The following is a 21,383-nucleotide window of genomic DNA, read 5'->3' as shown; positions in this document are numbered from 1 at the left end:
ATTTCAATGCTGCAGAATTCTGACAAGGCCACTTGTCCACAATCCTCAAAACAACTTTGCAAGGTAGACTGCTATGATAACAGCTATTCATATTCTACTCATGCACAGAAAAGTCATGAAGTCCAGCTTCCTGAAAATCAAAGAAATCCAGCTTCCTGAGAATCAAACAAGAAACAAATTCCTATCCTTTTTAGCTGCTAAAGGAGATGCTCGGTGAAATCTCCCACGAAAACAATGTTGTGTAGTAGTTAAAGAGTTGTACCAGGTTCCACAAGATATATAGAGCAGTTCTAAACAAAGTAGCGCACTTCTGACTCCACTGAACCCAATGAGCTTAGAAGAATGTCACTCTGCTTAGGACAGAACTGACAAGTAGCTTGTGGGTTACCTTAGTTCAGTCACTGTCCCTCAGACAGGCCAACTTTGCAGAGCGGTCGTGTGGATAAAATGAGGGAGGGTAGGACTAAAATGTGCCAGATACGTAGAGGTCAACTTAGTAGAGCTCTGAGCGGGTATAGGCTTGAGGGGAGGGATATTTGCCTCTTCCCCCCCAAAAAAAGAGGGGTTTTTTTTCAGTTTTTCAACAGAAAAACTGTAATTAGGAACACTAGAACAAATTTTTCAATTAAATATTTTTTGGAATAAGTGAAATGCTTTTTAAGACAGGTTTTATTCACTCAAAATGTATTTTATGAAGATGTTCATGAAAAACAAACAATAGTATGGATAATAATTCTTACATATATTACAGACATACCCTTGAAATATTTATTTATTTATAATTTAAATTTAATAGACCGCCCACCCCCGGAGTTTACATATTGTTAAAATGTAACTTATCTGACCACAAAAGATAAGCTATAATGTACATTACAAAGTCTAATTCTTCCATAGCTTGTTATTTTCAACTTGCTATCAAACTATACTAGTCCTGCGTGACAGTGACATGGTTCCTCTTCTGTACCACAAAATCTGTGTTCTCTATCTTCAACATTTATTTTTTCCTATTTTACAGGTGACAAAAACAAACCTGCGCATTAAGTTAGCATAGCGCGTTACAATTTGTCTCTCTCTCTACAGTAGTGATTACTGTCACTATTTTGCATACAGAAAATTAATAGCAGCATCATAAACAGTTACACCCTTCTCAGCCAATAGACTTTAATGAATTTAGAAGAGTGAAATGCTGGCTAGGATTATATTGTAAAGAGCTCATATTTTAGATTTCACAATTATGACAAATAGTACTGTGTCCTACACTATCTTACACATGTTATACCCAGGTGGTAAAATCCTAGGACTATAAATACTCCATATATTTAAATTTTTCCTATCAATAATATTTTGAAAACTAAGCACATTTGTTTAATTTGCAAAATGTGGACAGGTCACAAACTATTTGGGCACAGAATCTGGGTTCCCTTGGTGTGGATATTTTTTAAAAGCAAAATATCTAGGCACCAGGGTGATGTAATTGGGCGAAAAAGTGGTCTTTATGAACTTCAAGATGGTCAGTTTCCTGCCACGCTGAGGCAGCATATTTTATGTATTCATACTATATATGTATTTATATCATATTATACTCATATCATGTATTCATATGCATTGACATAGGAAAAATATTTCAAACACTGAATTCCTGAATATTAAGTGCCTGGGACTATTCCAGCCAGTATGTACTGTCCATACTATTACAGCTCAAGTTACTGGCCTAGCAACTTTGTCATTTGCAAGCTCCCTTACACAAGAGGAATCATTCCTGAACACTCCACAATATGGGTTTGGAAAAACTTGTTCTAAACAGGAATGGAAAAGGATAAAGAAGCTTCACCCAAAACCAGTCTGGCTGCATTTCAGACATGTAAACACGAGTGCTTGTACAACTTAAAAGCCACCAAGTACTTCATACTTATTACAATTCAAATGACTAAAGAGCCCTGCAATCATTCCCCTTGCCATCATCTGACACACATCCACTTCACTGCCTTTAAAAAGAAAAAAAAAGGAGAGGGGAAGCTGCAACAAAAAATTAGAAGATAGAAAAGAATCTCAAAAACGTCTTGATATCCGACAAAATCAGTTGCATCTCATGTGAAAACCAATAGTAAATTGGGGAGGACGGAATTCTTGCATTATTACTTTAAAGGAATGAATGTTGGTGGCTTCCTGGAAGAGGGACCATAGTGCAGTGGCAGAGGATCTGCTTTGCATGCAAAAGGTCCCAAGTTTAGGTTTTCTCATAAAAGAATCAGGCAGTAACAGGGTAGGAAAGTTTCCAACGTGACACCATGGACAGCCATTGCCCATCAAACAGCAGTGACCTTGGCCCCTTCCGCACATGCAGAATAATGTACATTCAATCCACTTTCACAATTGTTTGGAAGTAGATTTTGCTGTTATGCACAGTAAAATCCAGCTTCAAAGTGCATTGAAAGTGCATTATTCTGCATGTATGGAAAGGACCAATAGACTAATGGGTTGGCTCAGCAGAAGGCAGCTTCATGATGATGGTGGATCATGCTGGTGAATCACAGCTGACTTATGGAGACCCTGTAGAGTTTTCAAGGCGGGAGACATTCAGAAGCAGTTTGCCATTGCCTGCCTCTTCACAACAACCCTGCATTTCCTTGGTGGTCTCCCATCCAAATACTAACCAGGACTGATCCTGCTTCGTTTCTGAGTCTGACAAGGTCAGGCTAGCTTGGATCATCCAGTGTAGATTACAGCTTTGTGGACTCCTCCCATATTAAATCACTTAAATCACCTTACATACTTTCGACAATGACTATGTTCAAGAAGAATGATCAAATTATGTTTATCGGGAAGCAGCTTTGACTTCTACCATTGCCCAGCTACTCATTACTAAATCTAGACCATCACAAAAAATTAAACATTTTCAGACAGCACCAGTACACTTCCAGAATCAAAGAATACTTTTCCCCGAAATTTTCTGCTTACGAGGCACAAATTCCACATCACTTGATCTAAATTTTGTAGAGGATACCAGAACATCATGTAGAGTAAATCTCAGAGCAGGATATTGATGGGCCAGTTCCATTGGGCCTCTCACTCTCTGTGCGTGAACAAAGTGTGCACTCTAGCGCATACCAATACTCCCCTGCAGTTGTACCTGAGGAGCCTCAGGGTTTCCTAAATCAGAGCCCAGAATCAATAAACTTGTAACATACTCATCGGTATCAATGTAGATCGTTTTAAAAAAAATTCTACTTCCAGCATCTGATAGTGTAAATATGATTGAACAGCTTAGGTGTTAAGTAACACCTGTACGTGTAAATTTTATCTGAAGCAACAATGCAAAGGATTATGACAAAAGACTGGGTGTCTGACATTTGCACATGGTTTGGAAATCTGTGAACAACTTAGAACCCCTTATTCCCCACACATTAATTAGTTACACTTTGATGTCTGGCAAACCATAATTTGCCGTCACATCCAAATAAGCCAAGGGTTCCTTCCCGTTTAATTCCCTTAGCACCAAGATAATCCATTAGTTCAGTGATGGCGAACCTTTTCGAGACCGAGTGCCCAAACTGCAACCCAAAGCCCACTTATTTATCGCAAAGTGCCAGCACGGCCATTTAACCTGAATGCTGAGGTTTTCGTTTAGAAAAAACGATTGGCTCCGAGGCGTCCGTTACTCAGGAGTAAGCTTGGTGGTAGTCGGTGGCTTTGCTTTGAAGCAACCGTGCAACTCTTCCAACGGGTGAATCACGACCCTAGGAGGGTTTACTCAGAAGCAAGCCCCATTGCCAGCAACCGAGCTTACTCCTGCGCTTTAGTTCTTTGCATGAAAATCAGTGGGGTTTAACAGCGCTTAACAGGGTTACCTACACTGCTTCCCCAAAACTAGGTCTTAGGTTTAATGCTAATAATCGAGCCCAGCGGCCCAGGCCAGCCTAGATGTGTGGGGAGGGGGCACTCTGCGCGTGCCCACAGAGAAGGCTCTGAGTGCTACCTCTGGCACCCGTGCCATAGGTTCGCCACCACTGCATTAGTTATACAATTAACTATCAAATTTTGTAGATACACAAGAACTTTTATATTAGATGTGGGGGCCCCACAAGGACTCTCAGGTCTAGTCCCACTCCCAACAGTAGCTCTGTTTTTCTTCTTTGCTTCCTCTGTGAGAACAGGCAGCCACTCCCTTTCCCTGCTTCTCTCCTTCCCAACCACTAGCCTACTAACCCTCTTCTGCCTGCTGTCATGATATTTGGCGTCCCCTCCCCTCCCTTCTTTCCTCTTCCAAGTAACCTACACAGCTTCTCTCCTTACCTTCCTTCCATTCTTGCAGAAACATCTTCCTAATCCACAAACAGCCCCATTGTGTGTGTGTGTTACTTGTTCTGCACCCTGGCACAGAGGCTGGAATTAGATCTATAATGATACTGATGTCTAAGCCAAGAAATCAAACTTTTACACTGTTTGGTATTTGAAGGATCACAGAAAGTTTTTAAAAACGTATAGAATGATCCACACATCAGCTGTCAGTTCTTCCCAGCTTCCGGAAATCAGAAAGATAAGATTATCTTGAGCAGAAGCTTGCATTTTATTTAAAGACTAATTAAAACTTACTGCTGAAGTAGGTGGATAATGTATTACTCCCAGTTTCTAGATGAGGAAACAAAACATCAGCAACCAAGAACTTGCCCAAGGCCACAAAGGAAGCCTGAGCCATGAGATGGAATCAAGCATTCCAGCTGTCAATCCTGATCACTCATCAACATGAAAACTTCCAGATAAGGCAACAGAACTATTTAGCTGTTCTTATAACTGCGTTCTAATGAGATTAAAAACTCTTACCATTAAAATACAAGAATTTTTTCTGATGTCACAATAAACCACACTCTTTTTTATACCACAACCTGTTTTTGCACAAACTCTAGTTACTTACCAGAAATACCAGCCACACGTAACAGACGAGTTTGTTTATAATCTGCATCCAGTCTGCTGCTTAACTTTTTTCCCACCTCTAAGTATCTTTGGATACTATTTGAAGATCTGACAAATAATGCACTTTCAATCCACTGTCATAGCATTCCTTTCTTCCAATGTATTCAACCATTTTTATCCCACCCTTCTTCCAAGAAGCTCAGTTTGGCAGACAAAGCTCCTCTCATATTACTCTCTGAACAACTGTGCAACGTAGGTCAGGCTGAAAGGGGGACTCTCCCTGTGAGGTCTGTGGCAGTGGAAATTTGAAGCTCTGCCACTCTACACATTATACCAGACTGGCTCTCCCACTTGCTATTGGTCAGCCACAATCATTTTTTATTTACTGCATTTATCGTCAGCCATTCTTGTTGAGACTTAAGGAAGGTTACAAAGGTTAAGAACAATGCAAAAAAAAAACCCACCACCCCAAAACAGTCTAAAAGTATGATAGGAAAGGAAACATTACAAAAGGCTTAGGAAGTCCAAGACTCCTCAAAGATCTTCAGACTGATGTCTACTTTTAAAATCCAGCTCTTACCACCACCTTCTCATCAGATTCACTAAACTTGTTATCTTTCAAACATAAAATAAAAATGTGGGGAGAAACTTGTGATCATGGGGCCACAATCAAGGGCCTACAAAAATAACACTGGCTATATGAGCAGCTAGACTTTTCCGCAGATTCTGTATCCGAGAGGTTGAGGAGGTGTTATTGAATAACCTTGGCATAATGAGAAACTAAATATCACTAACCGCAGTTAACAAGCAAAGTACAAACTGTGGTTTGGCATCACAGTTTAGCACCCACAAACATACCACAGTTCAGCAGTTCAAATTTAGACATCGAGGATCTAACCCAAACTGTGGTTTATAACCTAAGAGTTACTATAATATCTGAACATAGCTGGACACTCACCTTTTTCACGCCACCAAGGGTAAGGTCTCGGGAGCGGATGGAAGGCAGGCGGCCAGGGGTAATTGGGGCAGTAGTCCTCCTCCCTATTAACCCTCTTGCAGCTGACAGTGTAGGCCGGCTGCAGCCAGGATTCCCAGGATCGGTGCCTGAACTCCCTTCTGACATTTTGGGTTATCTGTCAAAATAAAACAGAATGGTAAAAAAAAAAAAGAATATACTTAAGCTATATTATTGAGCACATATTCCACTTGTGTGTGTGTGTGTGTGTAAAGTGCCGTCAAGTCACAGATGACTTATGGCAACCCTGGCAAGGGACTTTCAAGGCAAGTGAGAAGCAGAGGTTGTCTGCCACTGCCTTCCTCTGCAGTGTCTTCCTTGGTGGTCTCCGTTTGAAGTACCAATCCTGCTTAGCTTTTGAGATTTGACAAGATTGGGCTACATCATGATGCCTTCCCTACCTTCCATTTGTATAAGCATCCAAAGGAAAGGCAAAAATGACACTTTTAAAGATAAAAGACCAGACAGTTGACACTCTGGTGACTTGACTCATAATGACACAGTCCCTTGAGGGGGTAAAGAGACATGGATCTGTGCCCAGAGTACATGAAGATGCATTGAAACTGCGCAGGAGCAGCCCTCCCTCTCTGTACAAACCCCATCCATCGTGACATCATCATAATAACACTGATACCAGCAGTCCAGAAAGCAGCACCTCACTTGTTCAGCAATACCTGCTGTAAGATTATAAAAGGACCCATGGATCAACCAAATGTCCATTTAGTTCAACTTCCTGTTTCCAATAGTGGCCAGTTGGTTTCTAGCAGAAAGCTAATAAGCAAGATATGAAAGAAACTAGTCTCCTGCCCCCTGCCCCTTTTGGTTCTCACAAGAGCTAGCACATAGCAGTAGTCTATCTCAGAACCTGGAGACAGGATAGATTTCAAATTCCCTTTAAAAGCTATTTCTGCTACTTGTGGCAGCACATCTTGTGGCAGGGAATTCCATAAGCTAAAATGTGCACCCCAGGACATATTTTGTCCCCAACTCCCCTACCCCTTTTACCATCAAGTCACAGCTGACTTATGGCAACCACATGAAGTTTTCAAAGCAAGAGATATTCTGAGGTGGTTTACCATTGCCTGCCTGCATGTCACAACCTTAGTATTCCTCAAAGGTCTTCTATCCAAATACTAGCCAGGATCAAGGCACTGACCCAAGATCACCCAGAAAGTTTCCATGGCAGTGAGGACATGAACGAGGGTTTTCCCAGATCCTAGTCCAAATCCAACACCTTAACCACTATTCCACACTGGCTGTTACCCCCTCTAGTACTATGTAAAAAAAAGAAATGTGTTCTCTCACTCGTTTTACAGAGCTCTCTCCACCTCCTCTACTTTAATCATCTTAGTTCTAAACTTTAAAAGCCTTTCCTTGAATGGAAAGTGTACCAGCCTCTGGAGCACTTTGCAGACGGGTAACCCTTTTGCTCTCTAGTTGCAACAAGATTTCCAGGGTATTGTAAAGACCTAGTGATCCCCTGCTGAAGACGCTTCCGTGATCCCCTAACCTATTTCATCCGCGGAAGTATGATCAATGCATGCAGCATGAATCTTCCTGTGTCGAATGAAGTGGGCTCCAGCTGATAAAAAGCTTCTTTAAAGCACCACAAAACGATATGTGCGCGCTGGCCATTTCATGGGCCACGCAGGTTCCAGATCCCAATCCCAAGAAAGGCGGTGAGATCTATTCTGGGTTCTATTGCATAGCGGGCCACCACACAACCCTTTCTCTCTGACCCCTCCCAGTTCTTTTCCGCCGAAATCACAACCTACATTAAAAGGGGAAAATCATCCCCGTCGGGCTCCAACACCATCAAGGCCAGGTGGAAGCGGGTGGTCTGCTCAGGACTCGGGACTTTCCATTCCAAAATACGCATGCGTATACATGTAGGCGGCCATCTTTGAAAATGGCAGTCGCCGTCCCGTTCCTGAGAGGCTTATGCAAGGAAGGGAAAAGAGCTGCTTCGCCATGTTTGTCAAGGGCACGCTCGCCACCCCTCCCTTTCCTTGCAGTGATGCTGCCGTCTTTGCTTTCTCTCGCCGGAAGTTGAGCGAGAGTTGGGAGTGAGTTGGGGTGTTTAATTAAACGACTCTTTCTAAATGGTCTCAAACTCATGGTGAAGAAAACGAGGGCTGCAGTTTTACGCACAAGGGGCTTACTCAGTAATAATGGAATTGGTGGGATTTAACAGGGTAGAGTACAAAAATTCATGTCAGTGAAGTATACAATATCTTAACAGAAAAACACACAAGTATAAATACAGAGCACGGCTCATGCCAATCTAGTCCTTTAATTTTCATCTTCGATCAAGCCATTCCAATTATTTTAAAACATTTTAAATGGCATAGCAGGACAAGCAAATAAACCTCAATCAACTTTCAATGGCCTGATACATCTTTTTCAGACATGGGCTTTCAATCTGACTGTCACCATCAGCTCCCATACTTTTTGAAGTCCCACTTCTATGCAATGTCTAGTGTCTTGCATTCTTTGTTAACTGCACAGCTGGTAAGATTCTGCATGCCTTCTGCTCTAAGTTCCACCACCAGCCAGATAAATCCTATCAGGTTGTTTTTAGGGTTGCCATCTCAGGGTTGGGAAATAATTGGAGATTTAGGAGGTGGATGCCTGGGAGGAGTTTGGGGAGGGAGAGGCTTGGGGAGGGGAAGGGCCTTAATTCCATATAGTCTGCCCATTAAAGCAGCAATTTCTCCAGGAATCTGACCTCTTTCATCTAGAGATCAATTGTAATTCTGTAAAACCTTCATTCTATTATGTCTATTGGGTAACAGCCTATGTGCTCAAAGACTCAGAGGTCAAATAAGAGAGTTTGAGGTGAGATATTTAAGTATTAAAAATCAGTAGTTTATTAGGATACCTTCTGCAGCAAAAGTATCCCTTACAGGGCAGAGGCAAACTGTCAGAAGAAAGATGCAGTTTATATAGGATTTTCACTATATTGGTTACATCACTGATTACATTTCAAAGCATCCCTAAGCTTGTCAGAAGTTGCAATAAACAGTTATTTGCATCAAGGTTGTTCCTGTCTCTCACCATGTTAGGTCTTGGATCCTGAAGCAATAAACGGACTCTGTAGCGTCGAAGACTTTCACAGCCAGATTCAACTGGTTGTGGTAGGTTTTCCAGGCTGTGTGGCCGTGGTCTGGTGGATACACCATGGCCACACAGCCCGGAAAACCCATCACAACTGGACTCTGAGGTGTTGATCAGTAGTGTTTATTGATAGGTATTGAAGTACCAGCTGGACAAAGCCAGTTCTGGGAAACCTGGCTATTGCTACCCGTTTTATTCCAATGTTAATCCCCCCTCCCATTTTCCCAAGGAATGTGAGAAAGGGCTAGTTTGGTGCTAAGGTGCCCCAAGGTGGGCAATAGAGATAAAGCCACCTGGCATCCTGCCCCCACAGGACAATGGAAACAATCCCATTTCCCATGAGACAAAAGTGTCAGGGGAAAGCCTAATTATCTACATGGAGTGTGAAGCCATAAAGCAAAGAAGCAAAGATCAAGGAAAGAATGTTCCAGAGCAGCAGTAATAATATATAGCAGGCTGGTTACATATATCGTGTAGCAACCTGGTTACATATATCTTGTAGCTATTACACTGAGCTAGGAATGCATCTTAATCACTCAAATACGATCCCCTGACACATTATCAGTTCAAATTGCAACGAAATCCCGAAGTCATGTCAAACAAGGGTACCGGAATAAACAAAAGTATTTGTGCATATACAGCATCCTTGAGAAACAGATAACAAACACCAAGTGCTGAGACAAATATGCTGACTCTTGGGGTGTTACAATTTGCACATCATTAGGACCCAGTATTTGGATACCGGGGACTGAGTGATATGTGGCCAGGGTCTTTCTTCATCACTGAACAAGGAGTTAACAGATACCATCTTTGTTGCAGATAACAGGAATGAGGAACTCATTCACACTGTCTCCAGGGAGTTAACCTTAATTTCAGTATGCAGATGGTCTGTCATCAGTCTTGTGTCTACATGAAAGGCCTCTTGATGGCATAAGATCAAATGGTCAGGGCAGGAAAAATGTATCACAGACTTCTGGCACAGACAGAACTTTGTAATATAAAGCAGAATAAAAAACTCCTAATACAATTGTAACATATGTGACGTAACATACAGATACAATGTTCTTATGTTCTTAATGTATTGAATACAGAGGGTATATGAGGCATAGCCTAATCTAATACATAAGCAACTAACTAATAAGCATAATACTGAGTGGTAAGGATGTGTAAACTAATGAAGATGCCAGCCACAGATGCAGGCGAAACGTCAGGAGAGAATGCTGCTAGAACACGGCCATACAGCCTGGAAACCACACAGCACCCCAATACAGAAAATGGTTATGTGGAGAGTTTTGTTTTTGTTTTGCAATTTGCAAAATCAAAATCAAAATAGAAAGGGAAGGAAAAACTTCAATCCAGAGAAACCAGGTAACCAATAAGGTTGACTAAAAAAACAAAACCTAGCAACAGGCCTCCCAGCAGTAAATGGCAGATGCCCCTAAGATGCTGCAGAAGCATCTGGAATGGTCTCCTGTTTGTGGTAGAAGCACATGGGCCACCAGTCTCTAGTTGGCAGTGGGCCTTCTGCCAGGCGATAGGCCTTGGCAGAAGCTATGTTGACCCTTGGTGCTACCATGGCTCCCTGATCTTTGGTTAACAGTAACACACACACACACACATTATTTTTTTAAGTAGTCCATCAAAAGCAAGAGCTTATCCTATAAACAATCTAACCCCATTATTCAGCTCTGACTGGGAATTATGCAGTGAAACAACTGACATCATGGAAATGATAATACAAAGAGATTTATTTATAGTTTCAGTCTCATGCCAAAGGATCAGGGCAGGTAGCGACAACACACAGAGCACATTTGGAGGCAAAGACCAAGCAGAAGGGGTGAGATGAGTGGAACATTTTTGAGGAAGCATGCAAATGATGGAGCTACTCCACAAAAGTGCAATCTGCAAGGAAGAGAAATTGTATAAAACTTTCATTTCTTGGGACTTGCTTAAGAGAACATGCATAAGACAACACAGGTACAATCCTAAGCCACCAAAATTTTATGAAACCTTTCAGACCTTTCTTATGTATGTTATTCAGGAAAACCTTATGTATGTTATTCGGGAAAACCTTATGTATGTTATTCGGGAAAACCATAAGAAAACCTTTCTTATGTATGTTATTCGGGAAGAAGTCCTATTGAATCCAATGGGAATTGATAAAGGGTATTAAGAGGGCTAAGGGTATGCTAATAAAATCCTCACCTATGTGGGTTCCGTGGTGATTAAACTGGAAACCCGGCTTTCAAGTCAAATTAATTAAAAATAAAATTTATTTAATGCAAAATGCTCCACAATACAGAACAACATAACAAATATTCATTATAGGCATTGCAGTGAAAAGAAAATTGCACACAGCCGCTCTCAGTTTGGTTAAATGACATGTTCTTGCTTGCCAAACTTTGTTGCTAGTCAAGCCCAACATCTTCTCAAGTCCACCAAGGTGATGAATTCTTCTAATTCATTCCTTTCTCAAAAGAATTTTGGTTCCCACATATTGGACAACACAATAAGCAGATGACGATCTGTGATAGAAGGGCAACAGGCCTGAAATTACAATATAATTACAGCAGTACTAGTTATATTAAATTTGAGCCCCATGGCAAAGTGATAAGCTGCAGTATCGCAGTCAAAAGCTCTGCCCACAATGTGAATTTGATCCCAACGGAAGTCAGTTACCGTAGATAGCTGGCTCAAGGGTGACTTGGCCTTCCTTCCTTCTGAGGTCAGTAAAATGCTGGAGGTAAAGTGTTGATAAGTGAGGAAGGCAATGACAAACCATCCCATAAACATAGTCTACCTAATAAATGTTGTGATATTATATCACCCCATGGGTCTGTAATGACCTGCTACTTGAACAGAGGACTACCGTTAATTTTAATGAACTTTCCACAGATAGAGATCATAACAACTCAGAAAGTCTTATCAGTCTCCCTAGCAAACAGACTCTCTTTCTGCTGCAAACACACTCATTCCTGGCTCTGCCATTGCTGCAGAGGCGTAGGGGCCGGGGGATGCGTGACGCACTGGGCGGGCGCTCCTGTGGGGGTGTGGCAAGGGCTTTCTGGGGGCATGGCAGGGGCATTCCAGGGTGTGGCGAGTGTGTTCCAGGGTGGGATGGGGCCGGAGGATGCACCAGTGCACTGGGCGCTTTTCCCCCTTGCTACGTCTCTACATTGCTGGGCTAAACCAACCAATTCAGGGAAGTTACACCAGCAGCTATCCCACCAATTTCTTTTGTTTCTGAATATGTGGGTTAAGGATATTGGCTTTAGGGAAAAATTGAGAGCGACATTCAACCTATACGTATTTTCATCAGAGTAAGGTCTACTGAACACAATGGGGCTTCTGAAAAATACACCTACTAGGACGGTGCCATAAATGACATAATAGTAGAAGAACCCCTCCATGGCATGAATGGATAGTATGGCATAGATGCACATGCAATCTCTTACAGCCACAAACACATGCTTTTACTTATGTGAGATTATAGGACAGTCCCATTTCTGAGAGTGCCATGCTCTTAGTGACTGAGAGAAGGCCTAGGCCTAGAGCATAAACCAGAGGTGGGATCCAGCAGGTTCTCACCAGTTCCCGAGAGTGGGTTACTAATTATTTGTGTGTGCTGAGAGGGGGTTACTATTTGGGTCCACTTTTCCATCTCCACACCCTCGCCTCCCCGAGAGGCATACTGCCTTTGAACGTGAAGGTTCCATATAGCAATTGTGACTAATAATGTAACTCCCTGAACTGGGTTAATCCCTTTCAGGTACTGCAATTCATTGATTTGCAACCTTTCGTACCTTTTATCTCACCAGTCTCTCACCAGTATCAAAGAACCTGTGTGTTTCACCACTGCTGTGTTCAGATTTGTGAGTTGGGGCATTTTCTATAATGTGATGATGATTTAGAAATGACCTGGTGCAAAAAAAAAATTGGGGGGTCGTGGTGGGGTGGCTGCCATGGGGGGGCATCCAACTCAGGTTTTGCCCAGGGCTCAGGTTTAGCTAGGTACACCTCTGCACCCTTTGCTGAGGGGGGGCTTGCGAGGGAACCTGTTACTAAAATTTTTGGATCCCATCACTGGCATAAACTACTGTTTGGCAAAATCATACTGTGGTTTTCTAGCTGTTGCTTGGGAAAGAAGGTGATATCAGTTGCAATATTTCTCTTAAATGACTGCCTGCTTGACAGCTGGGCGAAAGGCTTCATTAGTTTCACATCAGCCATCCATTCAAAAGAGCTCTGTTAATGAAACTACTCTAGAGTAAGCAGGATGTAGACCGACTTCAATCTAAAGTTCATAAGCTACAAAACAAGCTTGTAGAGATGGTACGCATGGCTGCACAATGGAACATGACTTGGTGGAGAGGAGGGAACCTGAAGTCTCATTTGTCTCTCCAGCTGTTCAGGTAATTGAGAAAGTGAAATTGCTCAACTGTGGGGGAAAGAGACAGGTTTAATTTACCTCTCTGTGACACTGGGCAGACTCTTCACACTAGTAACAGCAAGGCTTTTGTTGCTATGGTAAAAAGAAAAAAGGTAACCGCTCAATATCTCTTATGAGAGAAGGGCTGATTTATGACCAGGTGCACTTGCATGAAACTTTAGAAGCTATTTTTAATAACTGGGCTCAGTTATTAAACTGTTATGGAACATAAACATTAGTTCATATAGAACATTAGTCCAATTAGAACATATGAACTAATATCAAAGGGAAAATTTCTTTGAATATGTGCAGAATGCCTTTCCTATCACCTGGGAAACTGCACCCACCCACCACCAATTTGGTATTAAGAGTCAGAGTATCGCTCCCAGGCAAGATTGTGGTTGTCAACACCTGTTTTTATTTTTATTTCTTTTTTAAGAATTACCCACTCAGAACAAGATGGAACAAATGAAAAATGAAAGGTTCTATGCAATAGGCCAGTGGCATTCATATGGTGGACATAGCCTGTGTTTCGGTCAGCTGACATGACCATCAACCATGGAGCTGCTAAATATTTAGACTGAAATTCAGCTTCACAAAAAGCCCTTAAGAGAAGGACACAGGTACAACGAAAGATAAAAATGCACAGGGGTTTGTAGAGGTTGCTTTCTCTACATGCGTGTCTAAAGAGAGCCAGTGTGGTATAGTGGTTAAGAGCAGGTGCACTCTAATCTGGAGAACCGGGTTCGATTCCCCACCCTGCCACTTTAGCTGTGAAGGCTGTAAGGGCTGCTGGGAAGTCAAGTCCTTACCCCTCAGAAGGAACTGGAATCTGGGCTCTTCTGGATGGCCAAGGATTATACTTCCCAGTAGCCCTTGTTTTTTCTGGTTCGTTGTCAGGAACACATTGCACAATTATATAGTAAAATTACACACTACGAGGGGATTGGTCATCTATCTCCAGTATCAAGTGTGGTAGCAACAGTGAATGAAAATCCACAGAACCATGAAATTACCAGAGGCATAGAAAGGGGGGAAAGCGCCCGGTGCACTGGTGCGTCCCCCGCCCAGCCCAGCCCCGCCCCGCCCCGCCCCACCACACCCCACAGTGGCATGCGCCCGGTGTGTTGCATGCCCCCTGCCCCTTGGAGCTACACTTCTGAACTAAAATGAAGAGAACTAAAAGCAGCAGAAATAGCAGATTGACAGTAACAAGTCTTCAGCTCATTAAAAAACCTCAGCATCTAGTTATCTTTTAATCTGCTTCTGAACATGAAAACTTTATTAGATTATCATGGTTTATAGTTATTGACAGATCCATCCTCCATTCACTTGAATTCAGTATGATAAATCTTATAAACAGACTATGTGAACTAGCAGCTATTACTACATGTAGGGTTAATTAGAATGCTTTTAATACTAATTTAGAACCAGGAATTATTAGCATCACACTATATAGCCATCTGAATACAAAGACCAAACAGAACCACTGGATTTAGTTGTGAGATCTGAGTGTCTTCTAACTCCTTGTGCATTTCTGATTTGATGTTCCCAAATATTATGATGTCATGTATTCTACTGCTTTACGGAGCAAAGTTTAAAGCCTTTCTCTGACTTCAATGGTTCTTCCTCCAATATAAGAGCCATTTAAATTGAAAGTAGACCTTATATGAAATCCTGTAACTGGAGATCCTGAGATCCTTTAACTAGAGATAACAAGAACTGAATCTGGCATCATGAGCATGCAAAAAAAAAAAGAGCTAATCTAGTGAATCACATATGCCCTTCACCCAGGAATTGCCCCTTCTGTCAAAGCAACATAATATGTGACCTGCTATTTCACAGATCTCAGCCCTAGAAATGTCAGCTATCTCTGATACTCAAAAATACATGCTGAAAATCTTGTGTGTTTCTGCAGCTGAGTTAATACATCAGGCTAGACATATTCTAACTGGGGAAAAAGCAGATCTATGTAACTTTTAAATCAGTTCTAAGGTCTTATATAAAACTGAGTCACATACATTTCTGTCTCCAGGGTTCTGGAGTTGTGGGGTGAGATTCTTCCCCACCTTTCCTGAGTTCATGTCTAGACAGATAAACGTATGGAATTTCTTTCCATTGATTTGCTTGTTCCTGCCTGCCATATTACACTCTGTTTCCCTACGGATGTAAATTTGGTATCCATGACTTGTCATTAATATTAGTGGGACAAAGAAAGCAAAAGAGGTCACACATTTTGCCCAATGCAGGTTTTTAATGCAAACAACATGCCTTTGGATCTTCCCTTTCAGTTGTTTATTATTATGGATAGAAACGTACTTCGATTTCCAAAATGCTGAAGCTCGATTTTCAAATCGCAGTATCTAGTGACCTTCTCATGTTCTTTTTCAATGACCCTGCTGTCACTGGGGACTGCTATGTTGATGATGGTCACTTTCTTGTCCTCGATCATGGTGATGTCTGGTGTATTGAGTTTCAACACTTTGTCCGTTTGGATTCGAAAGTCCCACAGAATCTTGACCTTCTCATTTTCCATTACTTTCTCTGGACAATGTTCCCACCAGTTCTCAGCTGTTCTTATGTTGTAATTCTTGCATAAATTCCAGTAGATCATCTTGGCCACTGAGTTGTGTCTCTGTTTGTACTCAGTCTGGGCAATCTTTTTGCAGCAGCTGTGGACATGATCTACAATTTCATCAGCTTCTTTGCACAATCTTCTTTTTTCATCATCTGAGGATTTTTCGATTTTGGCCTTGATCGAATTTGTTCTAATGGCTTGCTCTTGGGCGGCTAAAATCAGGGATTTAGTTTCCTTTTTCAAAGTTCCAGTTGTTAACCACAGCCAGGTCTTTTCATTATCCACCTTGTCTTTGATTTTCTCCAGAAATTGGCCGTGCAGTGCTTTGTTGTGCCAGCTTTCAGTCCTCATTTTAATCACATTTTTTCTGTATTCTTGTTCGGTTTTCTGGGTTTGCAGCAAATGTCTGATCTTCACTTCAATCAATGCCTGTTCTTGACTTTCCTTCACATAATCGGCCAGTGCATGCTTCTCCTCTTCCACTGTTTGCTGTACTTGCAGTAAACCCCTGCCTCCAGATCTCCGGGGAAGGTATAATCTATCAGTATCACTGCGTGGGTGTAAGGCATGGTGCACTGTCATAAGCTTTCGAGTTTTTCTATCCAATGCTTCCAACTCAGCCTGTGTCCAGTTGATGATTCCCGCAGTGTACCTGATGACGGGTATGACCCAGGTGTTGATGGCCTTGATGGTATTCCCGCCATTTAATTTAGATTTCAAAATTTTCCTGACCCTCTGGGTGTACTCTCTGCTGACAACAGTCTTCACTTGCCCATGCTTGATGTTATCCAGCTGCAAAATGCCCAGGTATTTATAAGCGGCCTCTTGGTTGCACTTGATGAGTTGGCCATCAGGCATTTCAATCCCATCACCCTCGGTGATCTTGCCCCTCTTTATTGCCACAGTAACTGACACCAATAGCCAACAGAGTCTGAGGCAGGTAGGGTTCCACTTACTCCAGGGGGTTTAAATAAGTGTAACTTATCATGTTGGGTTATAGACAGAACATATATTCTAAACCTCAACCTGTTGAAGACTGCTGTTGAAGGCATTTTGGAAATCGAAGTACGTTTCTATCCATTTAAAATCAGAGTGACAAACCGAATTGAGAACGAAATCCCTCTTCTGTCTAGAAACAGCTCTGTCCTTCCTGACTCTCATCAGGTGTGAGAAGACGCTGTTTTTCTAGCATCGTTGGGTTTTGCAAGTCCAACCAAGGAAGAGGCGCACGCAGTGATCCCAGATCCAAAACAGCCCACTGCTGGGCAAGGAAGGGAGGCCGGAGGAGCCCCTGGGATTGGGAAGCTTGCAGAGTAGCTACAGGCATCCAGATCCCCGATCCCCCCCGGGACTTTTCAAGCCCCGTCTAATGACTTTTCGCCGTAAGCCCTTCCTAGCCAGAAAAAAAGCCTCCAGGGGCATCGCGGGCTCCGCATGCGGGACAGCCCAGCACAGCGACAACGTGGTGCTGTGTGCGCATCACCTGACGCTCTGCAGCCTCTGGACCCGATTGGCTGGGAGGCTCCGGCTTACCTCCCTCCCTGCCTCCCTCCCTGCCTGCCTTGCATGCTGCTCCGGTTTTGTTTTTTTCCACCCTGCCTCTCCCTCCTCTTTTGGGTGGCTGCTGTTTTGCAGCATTCACGAGAGCCAGAGGCAGAGAAGCAGCGACAGCCCATCAAGCGACGGGGTTGGTTGTGTGATTGTTGGAGGGTGGCTTTTTTTTTTTTTTGGCATGGGAAGCAACTGCAGGATCTAGCTGGAGAGACCGCTTCTGCAGCCAAGTTTCTGCTCTGGGAACGCGCTGCTCGGCAAGGGCTCCTCGCCCGGCTCCGGTCCCCTCCTGAATCGAGGCGCGCTCCCAACGAAACCGCCACCACGTTAACTTCACAGAGGTCCGGGGTCTCCTGCGGAGCCAGGTAAGGCAACGGGTTCTGGCGAGTTCTAACACAATCAGATCCGGACAAAAGGCGACATCTCCAAAAGCCACCCGAGCCGAAAGCTTATCCTTGATATAGTGAGGGGTGGGGGGAGGTGGAACACCCACCTACACCAAATAGTCTCTCTGTCCCAAAGAAGTTGCAATCTACATTTCAGCAGTGATGGGAAACCAGGAAGGCTCGGCTCAACAACCGCTCTGAGTTCTCAACTGGTTTCTTTATCTCCTCCCGATCAACTGACAGGACAAATTCCCCTACCCCTTTTAGGCACTTTAGTCTCAAGGCCGTTTCTTTTAAGAACTGCGATATATTAGACAACCAAGAATGATGCCTCAATTACCTGGATTAACCCCCCCCCCCCAAAAAAAAAACCGAAAAAGAAAAAGAGAAAAACAGGAGTTGGGTGGCACTATGTAGATTAACAACATTTTATTCCAGAATAAACTTTTGTGGACTAGACTGAATCCCCTCACAGCATCCAAAGGAGTGGGCTACGGAAGTCCACAAAACCTTACACAAAACCTTGTCAGTCTTTAGAGTGCAGCAGGGTTCCTGTTTATTTTTATGATGAATCTCACGAACGCAGATAACCTTCTGGATTAAACAAGCCAGCAAAGGTAATTTTCTTATTTGCAAAACGCGTTTGGAAGGGAATAACTTCTTCGGGATGTTAACAGATTTGTGCGGGAGGAGGACGGTTAGTGTGTCTGTGGGGCGGGGGCAGTGCTGTAGGAGCTGGGCTTTGCTGCAGCACAGAGATTTCAAAACAGACACCGTAGAACTGGCAGAAGGAATCCGGTCCAAATACAGAACCAGATGGGGAGGAGGAGAGAGGTGTATGTGAAGCGATTCCTCCTCATTTTGGAATCTGCTTAATGAAGGTAACTGGACCGGTCAGGCTTAATTCCATTTACCACAAGGTAATGAATGACCTTCCTGTCATCCTGCAGTTCCTCTGAACAGAAAAAAAAATGACAAGAACTTAGACTGGGTTCTTGCAAGAGTGGCAGAAAACATGTCGCAAGGATCCTGAGGATTTACAAAGAGGGATTTACACACACACACACACACACACACAGAGAGAGTGTGTGTGTGAGAGGGAGAGAGAGAGAGATGGGGTGGAGTGTGTGGGGACAGTCTTGATGTCTTTGAGTGGGATGGCACATGTATATGCATGAATGGGTGGCTGCATGACTGTATGCATGTGTTTGTGAGAAGTCTGATTAATAGAGACATGTATTATATGCAGACAGAATTCTGGTAGGAGCTAATTCGTGGAATTATGTGTGTGCACATGTCTGTGGCTGGTGATAAATTGGCAAGAGCATGAAGACACACAGATGTGTGCAGACAAAGTATGTCTCATGGGGATCACAGATTCTTCTGTGTACAGTCACGACAGCTATGCCTTGTGGGACAAGAGTGTGTGCGTAGGGAAGGGTTATTGTATAAAGGCAGTTTCCCTGTGACTGAAGGTGTGTGTACATTAACTGGTATAATTTATTTGAATTATTATCCTCTTATGCCAAAAGCCTGATCTGGTTATAAACAAGTATAGAATACGACGAGCCTCCCCAAAACATAAAGCTGCATACCTAAGTGATCATATTTCTATTGCTTACACAGGTGTTTGTTTAGTATGGCACTGATGTACATACCCAAGCGTGCTTGTGAATTGCAAACACTGTATTGAGAACCTCCTAAGTGCTCTTAACCATGATGAGTTATATGCACGGCTAAGGGTCGAAGTAGCTGTGATTGTGCATAATATTTATGATGTGTCCTTTCAAATGAGTGATTGTGAGTGGGTGTGAAAGTGTGGCCATGTATAGTTCTCCAGATTTACACAAGTATTCATGAGGCTGGGTGTACCTGCTTGAGTTATCTCAGGTAGGTGCTTGGGTGTGTGTGTGTGCAAAGTTCTGAATGGGTGTAGGTATATTCTTTTGGCTCCAGGGGATTCAACTGCACATGAAATAGTTATAGCGACATACATTTCATATTACAAAGGTGTATTTTTTTAACAGAGGGAGTCAGGGCAGGAGTGAAGTGCTAATCGGGGTCTCCATCTAAGATTTCAAAGTGGGGATTTAACTGTGCCCCAGGCTCCACTTTTGAATGCAAAAAGAAAAGAAAGCAGTCTGTTTTAAGGAATTTGATATAGTTATTTTTATTTTTACCATAATGCTTATAATGGTACCAAAACCTGACCCAGGTTTCAACAGCTCCTAGAAGATAGGGCAGCATGGTTTGGTGGCTAAGAGAGGTGGACTCTAATCTGGATAATCGGGTTTGTTTCCCCACTCTTCCACATGAGCAGCAGAATCTAATCTGGTGAACTGGATTTGTTCTCCTGTTGCTACATGTGAAGCCTGCTGCGTGACCTTGGGCTAGTCACAGTTCTGTCAGAACTCTCTCAGCCCCACCTACCTCACAAGGTGTCTGTTGTAGAGAGAAGAAAGGAAGGAGTTGTAAACTGTTTGAACTCCTTGTGATAGAGAAAGGCGGGGTATAAATCCAAGCTCTTCTTCTTCTTCATGATGAACTTCCAAGGGTAGGGTGTCCCATAAACTGAGGACCACCCCCAAGAAGCCCTTGCTGAGCACAGCGGCAACGTAACCTCTCTCACTGAAAACACACAGAGCAGATTTTAAATGATGGGTAGGTTGATACGGATAGAGAAGGTATTTCAAGGAACTTGGTCTCAAGTGCTTTAGGGCTTTAAAGATTGATACTTGTACTTTGAATTGAGCTGAGAAGTAAGTGGACAATGGGTAATAATAATAATTGCTATGGTGAATAGCAGTCAAGACTTTAGCAGCTGCATTCTGGATCAAACTGTCTCCAAAGACAACAGAGCGTGATACAGTAATCTCATCTCAATTCCTGTCAAGGAGTATAGCCTGAAACATCTAGCATTCTCACACATCAGATTTGGGCAACAGACGCACATAGGAAGCTCCTTCACATTGAATCAGACCCATGATTTATATCAAGATCACTGCTCTGACTGGTAGCAGCAATCCAGGGTCTCAGGTGGAGGTTTGAAGCCCCACCTTCTACCTGATCCTTTTAAACTGGAGATGCCAAGGATTGAAACTGGGCCCCTCTCAAGCAAAGCAGATGCTCTACCACTAAGCGACAGCCCCTCCATCCAGGTTGAAAGCTCACATCAATCACAGTACCTCACTCTCTTCAAGAGATCACTCCCTTTTATCATAGCCTGTTTCACAGCTTGGTTTCTCAGGGTTAAGCTACCATTTTGTGCAGTGAAATGAAAAATTGAAAGGCATTCATTTGTGAAAATGCATCCACGTATGTCAAAGTATGTCTCCTTGACTCCCACTTGCAGCTGAGGCGAAGCATGTGGAACTGGAATGATGACACATTCTGCCC

At 42.9% G+C, this 21,383-nt stretch overlaps 2 protein-coding genes across 6 annotated transcripts in view; one reads left to right on the top strand and one right to left on the bottom strand.

Annotated features, from left to right (window-relative positions):
- The window catches only part of POLR3D (RNA polymerase III subunit D), an 18,655-nt gene extending 10,828 nt beyond the window's left edge, over positions 1-7,827 (bottom strand). Inside the window, exons 1-2 of the mRNA XM_048512729.1 lie at positions 7,702-7,827; positions 5,870-6,044 (exon numbers count right to left, since the gene is read on the bottom strand). Coding sequence (XP_048368686.1) covers positions 5,870-6,034 — 165 coding nt within the window. The 5' untranslated portion in view covers positions 6,035-6,044; positions 7,702-7,827. The remainder of the gene's footprint in view (positions 1-5,869; positions 6,045-7,701) is intronic.
- A 9,793-nt stretch (positions 7,828-17,620) lies between these two features.
- LOC125441675 (phytanoyl-CoA 2-hydroxylase interacting protein) overlaps positions 17,621-21,383 on the top strand; it is a 39,722-nt gene continuing 35,959 nt past the window's right edge. For 3 of the 5 annotated variants that reach the window (XM_048512429.1, XM_048512430.1, XM_048512431.1), the window contains exon 1: positions 17,621-17,966. The gene's annotated coding sequence lies outside the window, so the exon portion shown is untranslated. Of the gene's footprint in view, positions 17,967-18,034; positions 18,869-21,383 lie in introns of those variants that run through there. The other 2 variants (XM_048512434.1, XM_048512432.1) reach the window with 2 other exon arrangements.

The sequence above is a fragment of the Sphaerodactylus townsendi genome, linkage group LG12 (genome assembly GCF_021028975.2).
Source record: "Sphaerodactylus townsendi isolate TG3544 linkage group LG12, MPM_Stown_v2.3, whole genome shotgun sequence".
In the NCBI taxonomy this organism is placed as follows: domain Eukaryota; kingdom Metazoa; phylum Chordata; class Lepidosauria; order Squamata; family Sphaerodactylidae; genus Sphaerodactylus; species Sphaerodactylus townsendi.
Note: the sequence above shows the minus strand (reverse complement) of the source record. Positions and strands in the feature narration are given on the sequence as shown.